Source organism: Propithecus coquereli, unplaced genomic scaffold (assembly GCF_000956105.1).
Source record: "Propithecus coquereli isolate 6110/MARCELLA unplaced genomic scaffold, Pcoq_1.0 Scaffold96, whole genome shotgun sequence".
In the NCBI taxonomy this organism is placed as follows: domain Eukaryota; kingdom Metazoa; phylum Chordata; class Mammalia; order Primates; family Indriidae; genus Propithecus; species Propithecus coquereli.
In genome coordinates, this window is record NW_012155951.1 from 687500 (window position 1) to 699684 (window position 12185).

The window sequence follows — 12185 nt, forward strand, 5'->3', positions numbered from 1 at the left end:
GTCACAAGTCACAGGGTCCATTAATATTCCCAATTTTTTTTAATAGTGTGGAAAGAGAAACACGTGTCCACTCCCAGGAAAATTTTTGCCTTTGGCACAGCATTACAAATGAAAGATCTCTCCAAGACTGAATTCACAAACTCACCCTCCTCCACATCCCACTCAGAAGGCACTCACAGAATCCAACCAATGAAACCTGTCTGCACTTTGGTTTATTATCCCCATAGCCCTGGTAAAGGTGGGACAGCCACCTGCAAGGCCACCTCATTACCGTGTAGTGAGGCTATTTAATAGGACCTTTCCTTACCTGAAGTGAGTGTTCATTGCAGGCTCTTGCCAAGGCAGGATGTAGCCTCCCCTGATATGAAGGTTGATGTGGTCGAGGGGAGTCTCCAGGGTTCTCCACTCACCTGTGGATTTGCTGCCAGATTCCTATAAGACAGACATAGGCAAAAAATGATGACAGATAAAGAGAATAAATGAGAGTATGTTTTATTACAAGTCCTTCCTTTCCAAGGAAGCATATTAGAAATTTAGCAAAACCCAGAAAACCTAAGGAGAAAATCTCTGGTTTTTCATTTTTGCTTAAGCCTCTGAAAACGTAGTCTTTTCTCTGTATCCCCAGAGAAAGTGAGAGGCAGGCAGGGGTGGGGTATGGCAGAGCTTGAAGATAATATAGGTGCTCAGATTTTCATCTATTTATGCTTTAATGCATACTTTCATTTAAACAAACCTCGCCAAGATGAAAATGGTTGGAAATCACTGCCTTAAAAAAATATATACTTGAAAGTCAGGAGAAAGCTCTATCCACCTTTTTAGCCTACATAGACTGACCTGGTTGTTCACAAAATATTTTAGTTCTTACCATGCTATAGTCATACCAACGGGCTCTAGGAAAATAAGCACGGATCTCAAAAGTGTTCTGAAACATAAAATCAACATGTCATTATGAATATTTCAAAAAGGAAATAATTTAATTTTAATTTTTTTTTCCTGAGACAAGGTCTCCCTCTGTTGTCTAGGCTGGAGTACAGTGGTGTCACCCTAGCTCACTGCAACCACAAGCTCTTTGGCTCAAGTGATCCTCCTGCCTCAGCCTCCCAAGTAGGAGGGACTACAGGTATGTTCTATCACACCTGGCTAATTTTTTAAAAATTTTTTTGTAGAAATGGGGTCTGGCCATTGCCAGGCTAGTCTCAAACTCCTGGCCTCAAGCAATCCTCTCACCTCAGTGTCCCAAAGTGCTAGGATTACAGGAGTGAGCTACCACACATGGCCTAATTTTAATTTTTAAAATACTTTCTGGAGAATTAAGATAAAAATGGGAATTTTATTAGTAATTTCAAGAATTTAAGATATTTTATTAAGAAAAATCCTAGAAACTTCTTCGTCAAATATCCAGAAAAATAATTTTTTAAAACAGTAAATTGTAGGGCCAGGCATGATGGCTCATGCCTGTAATCCTAGCACTGTGGGATGCCAAGGTGGGAGGATCGCTTGAGCTCAGTAGTTCGAGACCATCCTGAGCAAGAGCAAGACCCCGTCTCTACTACTTAGGAGGCAGAGGCAGGAGGATCACCTTAGCCCAGGAATTCAAGGTTGCAGTGAGATACAAGGATGCCCATGCACTCTACCCAGGAAAACAGAGTGAGACTCTATTGCAAAAAAAAAAAAAAAAAGAAGAAGAAGAGTAAGTTGTAAAAGGGTACACAAAGCGACAAAAATCTAAAATGAGATATCAATCAATGTTGTGAAATTTTCATTAATAGAGATCTAGAAAAAAGAAAAAGATCTCCTTCAGATGTTCTAGAAAGGCACTTGCCTGAAAATAGCAAGCAGGACAAGACAAGATGATCTTTAAAATGTTTTTCTTGTGATTTTAGATTATATGATCGAAGGGTTTCTGATCTATGATGAAAAACTCACACTTTCCAGCACAGGGCTAATTAGGACGGCAGGGCCCAGCATGAACTGATGGTCTATATCCCATGTTGTGATGTCATCTGTAAACCTTAAGAAATAAACGTGGAAAATTCACCCACACTCTTATGACTGCTACAGCAGGTTATTTACAAGACATGCCCAGACCTACTGCTCCAAGAGAGGCTGCACTCACTCGTGGAGAAGGGGCCGGACGACAGTGCTGCCCTCCACGTGAGCTTTGTGCATCAGAGTGTAGAGATAGGGCAGCAGTGTGTATCTGGTCTGGAGGACTTTTCTGGAGAACATCTCAAAGGTTGAATTCCAGGCCACGGGATCCTGTCTCTGTAGGGATAAAGAAGCATATAACAGATCACCTCTTCTTCACTCCATCCTTGTGGTATCAGAAAAGGATCAGTGGATGTTTATTCAATATGTAGGTAACAAGCCACTTCTCCCTTCGTTCCCAGCCTGTCCTTTTCGCCACCCCTGCCACCCTATAAGACTAGAATTTCCTGCTTTCTCCTCTTTGGTACCGATTCCTCAGTCCCCTGAACAGGTCTAGCTTTGATCCTGCACATCTGTAAAGAGGTGGGTCTCTAGGTAGCCTCGACATATCTTGAATGGACATAGACTTATATAAAAGTAAATGGAGCTTCTTTTATTTTAGCCCCATGGGGAGCTATAACAACTTCTCTCTTCATAGGTTCTAATCCCCCAGAAGATAAGGAAAAGTACATTCTTAAAAATTATTGATAACTCTGGGGTTCTGAACTCTGTAGGTTTTCCAAGAAATAAAGCATATGGTGGTTTTTATGATTTTTCTCAAGAATTAAGTGTGATATTCTTGAGGGTTACAAAGAAGTTATGATTTGAGGGTACAGAACACCTGCAGCATGAACTGCCGCCTCACCCGTGTCCCGATGTTGTTGTGGTTCCTGGAAAATGGATAAAACGCCCCCAGTTGCATCCAGCGAACACACATCTCATAGTCAGCATCTCCAGAGAACCCACAGATATCTGCTCCTGTCTGGGAAGATGCAGAATGAGAGCGTGGGATGGGAATTTTGTGGGTTGCAGACACTGAAATCCCACTGAGTAATTGTAATGGCCCAGACATGACTTACATACGGTATTCCGAAGAGACTGAACTCCATCATGCCTGCAGGAGAAAATATGACTGTGTTGGATGAAGAAGACTTTGGGGGGAGAGGGAAGGTCTGGCCTGACTTTTCCTTACCCCATCAGAAAGCCCCGGGCCATTCACGACAACAATATTGAAAGATGGGTATAAATTAAAATCCATGCCCATAGAGGGCTCAATTCTTATTGATTTTACTCTCCACCTAGATGATGATCTAGATACAACCAGTGCCACTGAATCGGGCACACTCCAGTCCCCTCCCTGCCAGCAGAGGTCCCCGGGAATGTGCCCACACACCAATGATAGATTTCCCCAGCTGGTCCCAGGCAGCTGTGTTGTCTCCCAGCCAGTGTCCTCCCCAGCGGCCAGAAGAGGGGAATGTGGAACGGGTGATGACGACCCCTCGCTGTCCTGTCACCTCCTGCACAGCTCTGGTTGGAGGAAAACAAGGAGGTGAATTGGAGGTGAATTGGGGGTTGGACAGCCATGGAACGTTGTTATAGAGCGTAGCTGCAGCCTGGGGCATGGGGTGGCAATGATGCTCCATCCTGAGTCAGAGAACTTCTTCCCACAAAGAGCCTGCTATCTAGAAGCGATGCTAAGAATCCCAACGAACCTCCCAGCAGGGCTAGTGACATACTTACACCTAGAATGTGGGTTTTATTTTTTAAAAATCTAATTAATTAGTTATGTGCATGAAGGTGAGAGAAAGAGGTGGGAGAGAGAATTACCAGTGAAAGTCAGAATGACCAGCATGTGTGATTGGGAAAGTGAGAACGATAAAGGTGTATAAGAAGTAAAAAAATTAAACAGCTTGGATATGAGGGAAATAGAGAAATTAAATGACAGTTAGAGGCTATAGGTCAAAGTTGGAAAGACCAGAACATTTTTAAATGTTGATGAAAAGAAATAAGAAAAAAAATTCTGACATTTATTGAGTGCTTACAATATGCCAAGTACTTGTGGGTTCAGGACATCATTTAATTTCTATGACAATAGTAAGTGCTACGATTTTCCCAGTCTGAAAGACGAGAAAGATCAGCTAGTAAGTGGCACTAATGAGTTATGGAGCATCCATCAAGTTTCATAGCCTAAATTCTAAGCCAAAATACCAGCAGAAGGGATGAAGATAAAGACAATTCATGAGGCAGTAAGCACCCGTGGCACAGGATCGTCTGCGGAGAAGGTTCCCTGAAGAGCAAAGTGGGCACTGGATGTGTGAAAGGTGAGGTTCCCTGCAGAGGGAGGAGGGGGCGGCATGAGGGAAGGGTGAGGTTTAGACAGAAACTCTGCCAAGTTTTCATGTCTTCTCCAGGCTGCTTTCTTTGCCCTGCAAGCCCTTCCTCTGCCAAGAGAAAATGTCTCCTCTTCTTTTAAGAAACATTCCAATGCCACTTTTAGGAAGTCTTTCTGGATTATCCCAGCAGAGTTAGTTGCTTTTCCTTCTCTCTGATTCTTAACAGACAATGAGGTCCTGAGAGCAGGGACAGTGACTTATTCATGTTCCAATACTTCGGAGGTAAGGTTATGTCTGAGGCTATAAAACATGTGTGTATTGAGTACATAGACAGGGATGTTTCCTTGAGGAACCAGTTTCGCCTGGTCAGAAAAGCCTCGGGCTGGATGAAGCAAGCAGAACTGAGAAAGAGCAACCGAGAGATGAAGATGTAAACAAAGTGGGGAAGAGAAGCAGCTTTTCTTCTTCCTTGTTAAGAAGAGCAAGGAAGATCGTGTTGTGCCTGAGCATGGAACACCACCTTGCCCCATCACCTGTGGATAACCCAAAATCAGACAGTCTGGGACTCTGACAAGTCCTGGGAACAGAAGGCAGAAAGCTCAGACACTCTGAGCAGAAACGGGCACATGAAAAGGGATCACACTCTGTCCTGGGGAAAACTAAAAGTACCAATCTGAAATTTCTTTGAGACTCTGGAAAATCGTAGCCAAATCCCCACTGTCACACTTAGGCTCAGAGGAGGTGCTTGCCCATAATAGGTACCTAAAATTTTGGTTTGTTTTTTATTATAAGAGAATGTCCAAAAAAAAAAAAATCTAACTTAAAACTAATAAATAATTATGCTCAAATCAGAACTGTGGAAACTTTTGGAATGGTAGAATGAAGACATCTATGAACTTGCTCTCCTATTAAAATGATGAAAATATGAGCAAAACAAATAACCATTTTAGAACTCTAGAAATTAACCAGCTGTAGAAAGAATTGAGAGTCATCTATCCAAGAGAAACTACTAAATTGTGGCAAAATGGTGAGGTCTATGGCATTTTAACTTGGGTCTGGTCCAACCTTCCCCATCTCCAGCTCAGCATCACAGTAACCAAAGCCAGCAGCCTTGCAGCAAACTGAGAGATCTAACCTCTTTGGAGCTCTGTTAAAAGCACCATCCCCAGAACACAATAAACATTGTGTTTAACTTCCAGTTCCCTAGAAAATCTCCATTTCCAGGGTGTTTGGCCATTGGATTTGACTCAGAGCTCAACTCAACAGAGAGAAAGAAAACAAAAAATCTCCACCTCCAGGGAACTACCAAAATAATGGCAATGTGCTGGCAACATCAAAGATGCTAAGGCCGTGGTTTTAATTGGGGCAAATGAGAGCTTGGCTGGAAACTTAAATAAGTAAATAAATAAATAGGACCTCACAAAAATTAAAAAGTAATTACGCTTCAAAAGGCATCATGAAAATGAAAAGAGAATCTACAGAATAAGAGAAAATATTTGCAAACCAAATATATCACAAGGGACTCATGTTCAGAATGTATAAAGAATTCTTACAACTTAATAATGAAAAGATAAATAGCTCTATCAAAAATGAGTAAAGGATTTGAATAGACTTTTCTGCATAGAAGATACACAAATGGCCAGTAAGCATACGAAATGAGGCTCAACGGCATTAGTTATTAGGGAAATAAAGTCAAAACAACAATTAGATATTATTTCATACCCATTAGAATGTCTAGAATGAAAAAGATGAACACCACCAAGTGTTGGCAAGGACGTAGAGGAATTGTAGCCTTCATACATTGCTGGTGGGAATGTAAAATGGACAGCCTCTTTAGAAAACAGTTCGACATTTCTTCAAAATATTAAACATACAGTTGCTATATGGCTCAGAAGTTCCACTCCTGGATATATATCCGAGAAAAGGGAAACACACATCCTCTCAAAATCCTGCACATCATTGTTCATAGCATTACTATTCACAATAGCCAAAACACGGAAACAGACTAAATGTTCACTAACTGATGGATGAATAAACAAAATGTAGTGTGTTTGTGTGTGTGTCCACAATGGAATATTATCCACTAGTAAAAAGAAATGAAGTACCAATATATGCTACAATATAGACAAACCTTGAAAACATTACGTCAAGTGAAAGAAGCCAGACACAAAAGACCACGTAGTACGCGATTCCATTCATATGAGATGTCGAGGAAAGACAATCCACATAGACAGAAAGCAGTGATGGCTGGGGCTCAGGGGGTAGGTGCGAGGTGGGAATGACTGATAGTGGGTAAAGGTTTTCCTTTGGGTGCACTGAAAATGTTCCAAAATTTTATTTTAGTGATGGCTGCACAACTCTGAATATACTAAACACCACCTAACTGCTCACCGTAGATACGTGAATTTAGCGACCTACTTGATAGAGGCACTCCGAGGTGTTGTGGTTGCTTGGGCAACCGTGCCTGATATTTTGACATTCATCCATTTAACTGGTATCGTGTAGACACATGCACAATGCAAATACAGAGAGACAAAAGTAATAACGTGGAAAATTATCCTTGCTGCCAGTGGCGAAAACATACTCACTCGTATGTGGGTCTGGTCTGGGACCACCCGTACAGGCTGTGCACGTCGTAGTGCCGCACCGGGGAGCCGTCTGGCAGGATCTGCTGGCTCTCCATGCACAGGGTCTTGCTGCTCAGGCCCTTGTCTCTGGACTCCAGATCTGTGGGGAAATGTTGAGTTGTTTCCTAAACAACATGATGTGCACATTCACTAGCAATGTCAGTGTCCATCATTTTGTTATTTCTCCATTTTAATCAACAATTTTGCTACTAGTAATAGGTCCAATTTTTAGTCTACAAAATCAACATCCTGTGGCTTTATAATTAATACAGGGCAAGGACAGAGTATGGAGCTGGAAAAAGCAGCTCTCTTCTTTTTGCTGTCACCTGACTTAATTGCTAGAGTGCTGGCATAGTCCACTTGTCAACATAATAAACTCCTTCATTGTTAGGAGTGTTTCTTCCACTAGATGGTAATATTCTCAAGGGAATAAATCTTGTTTCACCCAATTTTGTATTACTGTCTCTAAATCTTTCTGATTTGTCAGCAATTGCCTGACACATAAATACAGATGCTTCACAATTTATAATGGGGTTATATCCCAATAAACCCATCGTAAGTTGAAACTGTCGCAAGTTGAAAATGAATTAGATATACATAGCCTACTTTAAATGTTCTCAGAACACTTACATTAGCCCACAGTTGGGCAAAATCATCTAACACAAAGCCTATTTTATAATAAAGTGTTGAATATTTCATGTAACTTTTTGAACACTATAGTAAAAGTGAAAAATAGAATGATTGTATGGGTATTTGAAGTACAGTCTCTACTGAATGTATATCACTTTTACACCATTGTAAAACTGAAAAGTCCTAAGTCAGACCATTGTAAGTTGGGGACCATCTGTATTAAATTATGGGAGGAAGGAGAACATAATGAATGAATAAATGATTTAGTGAGCGATAAGCAATGTAGCAGTGACACAGACATTGAAAAACTTGGATTCTAGATTCTGTCCCACAAATTACTGGTACATTGCTTTTAGGAACTGAGTCACTTCCTTCCTTGGTCTTCTGTAAGATGAGAAAATTCAACTTTCTCATATCCCTTTGATCCCAGCATCCTAATTCTGTTTGCACCACAGTATAACCAAGGAGCATCCTTCATGAAGTGATGAAGTATCTATGAACATGGGCAGAGAGGGTTCAGGAACTAGATTTTCATTCTCTAATCAGAATGAAAAAAGAATCTCTCTCTCTCTCTCTCTCTCTCTCTCTCTCTTTCTGTGTATGTAGAGGTTTATTTAAAATGCAATCAGTTCATAGCTATCAATGTAATCAAATACACCATGCATTGTTTAGTTTCTTTCATACCGCATCATGTCATTATTGCTGAGCTTGATTAGTAATTTATTTATCTGCATTTATTCAAGGTTATTCTATTTGGGATTTTATGTCATGTTTGAGAGTGTGTTCTGTCTCCAAAATTGGGCTTCACTTAAATAGTAAGAGGAAAACTTTCAGGGTCTTTGAGCAGGGAAATAATTTGATAAAGTAACCATTTTACATACATGGCATATAGGGTGGGTTATTAAGAATTTCATCACTGCAGCCCCGGACAGATCCATCCACAAAGTTCGATGGCTCGTTCATATCCTGAAATGAGTTAGTAAAAAAAGATTCCGTCATGTCAGGGGCAGTATAGTCTTTGCTACAGAGGACACTAAACTCAGGGAGATGACTGTGATGTATTGAAACCTCACCTCAGCTGGTGGCATAATTTACTCTGTTTAATTCCTGGCATTGATCAAAACAGACTCTAAGAATTTGTGTTGGCTTAAGTGGAGTGTTACATTCCTTCTAACTTATTTGGCATTTTTAAATTTGTGAGGATTGTTTTACAGCAGCAAAGATATTGAGATAATGCTGGATGCAGGACCTAAGGAAATCTCTTGATACATCTCCCCCACACAAGAAGCCCATCTTTGTTTTTCTAGGCATGAATTATTCACTTTTCATCTGCAGCAGTGGTTACTATTATCTTCCCCTACGTTCCTTAGTCCAACAGCTGGGACTAATTCCGATATCAGCAGAGACTAAACACAAGGAGAAGTATCTCACTTTCTGCCATAGATGTGTTTCTGAAAAGTTGTACATAACTCAGAAACAAGCCTGGAAAAAAAATCGTGCTTTGGGGAATTTATTACTGAAATGCAAGAAGTAAGGGCTTCTGATAGAATATTCATTGCCTACTTTATCAATAAAAAAGTTAAAATTTTGTATGTTAGCCTATGTTAAATAGGACAGATTAAAGGCAAAGGCAAGCATTTCCAGAACTATTCATTATTTTGAATCACCTAGCTACAGCTTTCCCTCCATTGGGAAAAATATCCCAGAGCTATCAGTATATGTCACTCTTCAACTCTACCCACATCTTTGAACTGTCTGATTTGTGTGTTTGGGTTAATTTATGTCCTTTCATACGTCTACTCTGTGCCTATCTATCCGGAAAGTGCGAGTGGCCAGGGGCCGCCAGTGGGCTGATAGGTTTGTCTCTGGGTAAATCACAGGCTTCTTCCAGCCTGGCCCAGACCTGAGCAGCTCTTCAAAGCTGGCCCAGAGCTTGCTTAAGACTTCAGACCACTAGACAGTGAGAAAGGAAATCAGGACACTGATTTTTTTTTCCCATCCCTAGAAAAAAACATAAATAGAGGAGCCCTTGAATACATGTCCCAGAGACATCTCAGGAAGCCCTGCTGTTACGGCCAAAAGATGAGTATGACAAACATCTGAACAGGCCTTTTAAGTCATTCCCTCAGAGCAGTCTGCACCAGCACCGTGGTGTCTACTCACTCTCAGCTTCACGCCTCACCCACCCCAGTCCTGCCCTGTGCCACAGGAGAGGTCTCAGGCCCCCTTATCTGTGGCTTCCAGGTCTATCTAGCCAATGGGAGGCACTGGCAAGAGATAGGGTGGGAGATAAGATAAGCCAGAATATTTCTCCCTTTCCCTCTTGCTCTGACACCTCCAGCCTCCACAAGCTCCAGCTTCTACCAGGCAGTACGACCCCGGGCAGACCAGCAATAATCTCCACTTCTCCCAGCACCTAGATTCTCTAATGACATTGCTCCCTTTCATCCCTCCAGGTTTATCACCCTGCTTTGCTAGTCACTCAATGGCCTCCCCGTGTTTTGACTGCTGACCTTTCCAAAGAAAAACAATCAAGGTTGCACTTACAATCCACAATCCATCAAACTTCAAGCTCTTCTCTGGCTCTCGAGGGTTTACGTAGAGCTCTTGTATCTCTGTCTTCCACCATGCAGCTGTGCTACTACTCAAGAAGTCAGGGAAAGCAACGTAGGCCCTGTACAGCTGCAAGAGTAACACATGCTCTCATGGTGGGGTCTCCGCCCATCCAGGAAGGGGAGTTGGCACCAGAAAGGGGAGATGAGCAGGGATTTGTGCCTGCCCAGCCTAGTCTCTGATCGCACCTCAGATCTGCGGCAGCTGCACTGAGTTTACAGTGGACACAGAGATTGGGCAAGGCTGGTTCCATTCTCTATTTTCTTAGAAGAACGTTAGCTAGCTTTAAAGTCTCTTTTAAATAAGGATTTATTTTATGACTAGACATTTAGTCATCAAGGGAACTGGAAAATTAACAGTCAGTGTCTAAACAATTGAACTTTAGAGATGCCAATGCTTTCTCTAGACTGGCCCAATGAAATGAAGGAGGACCCATCATCCAGGGACAGGTGAGCTCCAGAGTGGAGGGGATGTAGGTGCCCAGGCTGAGATTAAGGCTATTCCTCCCACCAACTAACCTGCATTTTCTTTGTGTGTAGGTAATTTATTAAAGTCCAGTCTGTTCATAATGGATACCCCTCTACTGAAAATATTCTGGACTTTGGTTCATTATTTTTCAAACAACATTAGAATCAAACAAATCACAGCCCATTAAAAGCACACATGTGAGGGGATTTCCTTGATGATTTATATATTTCCGTTTTAGCTGTTTGTTGAGTTTTCTATTTGGGGATCCCTTTCTGCCAAAAATCTACCAGCAGACAAGCATATTCAAGTTAGAGCTACTTAACTAAAGGGTAAGCTACTTATCCACCTGGATAAAACACATAAATATCCAGATGTTTAGGGCAATGTTGACAAAAAAGTCTATGAACAACTGTACCTTAACCTGAGTTTCATGGTCAAGGGATCCATCCACAATTACATCGGGCAGCTCTGGCCAAACCTAGAGAAAGAGAAGAAAAATGAAAACCTTTAAAAATCATTGCATACAGACCACTCTAATGACATGATTCTCCATAAAATGCTTGGCGGTCTTCGCCATGAATTAAATTGTAAAGGCTGAAATATGAAATTATGTTAGGTGAAAGTAGGCTGACGTCTCTTGATTCATTTCATAAGCTTTCAAAGTTTTATTTTTGAATTTAATAATTAACTAAATTTGTTATAAACATATCCTCTGAACAATCAACTTTCAAATGATTAATTACTTAGCTCTCTGATCTGCTTGTCATAGACCTATAAAAATTCTTTTATAAATAATAAATGTGAAGTGTGACTCTAAAGAAATAAGATAGATTTCCATCCACAACCCATAAACTTAACCTCAATACTTTTAAGCACTGTCATGACTTACTGGAGACCCCAAGCATACATAGCATTAAAAAAAATCCATAGTATCAACCAATTTTACCTGTAATTAGCAGAACATCAACTATATACATTGCTTAATTAATTAAATCAGCAAACACTTACTGAGCCCTTCCTATATGATAGGCACACTTCTAGGATCTGTATCTACTGAGATTTAAGTAAGAAATAGTGCTTTATTCTTAAAAGTTCACAGATGATACTTAAGTGCTATATCGTATGCTATACTATCTAAGGGCAATGATACAGAAAGAGAATGATAGGGACCCCTAAAATAGTTATCAAATGCCTGTAAGAGGGAAAATTTGAGTTGATCTTGAAATGAAGATGTTATCTGGGTAAGCTGAGAAGGCAATATTGAAAATGAGCACAGCATGTACCCAGAGCAATAGGAAGTAGCATAGTATAATTAAGGAACAGAATTTGAATCTAGGCTATGAGCTGCTATCAGCTGGAGTCAGGAAGTCCACCTAAAATGCTATTACTGTAAATAAGACATAGGAGGATGAGGATGGAAGACATTAAAGGAATTAAAGGAGACAAGAGACAGAGGAGAATCTATAGGACTTAGTGATTTATTTAGATAAAGAGGCAAATTAAGCATCATAGGTCAAAGATGAATGCATACTTTGAGTGTGGGTGC

At 40.8% G+C, this 12185-nt stretch overlaps 1 protein-coding gene across 1 annotated transcript in view; it reads right to left on the reverse strand.

Annotated features, from left to right (window-relative positions):
- Window positions 1-12185, reverse strand: part of LOC105827065 (probable maltase-glucoamylase-like protein) — a 36980-nt gene that overhangs the window by 16441 nt on the left and 8354 nt on the right. The window contains 11 exon segments of the mRNA XM_012665086.1: window positions 308-432; window positions 866-922; window positions 1927-2011; window positions 2117-2265; window positions 2834-2950; window positions 3048-3082; window positions 3362-3495; window positions 6890-7028; window positions 8440-8524; window positions 10106-10240; window positions 11055-11144. Of these exon segments, the coding sequence (XP_012520540.1) occupies window positions 308-432; window positions 866-922; window positions 1927-2011; window positions 2117-2265; window positions 2834-2950; window positions 3048-3082; window positions 3362-3495; window positions 6890-7028; window positions 8440-8524; window positions 10106-10240; window positions 11055-11144 (1151 nt within the window).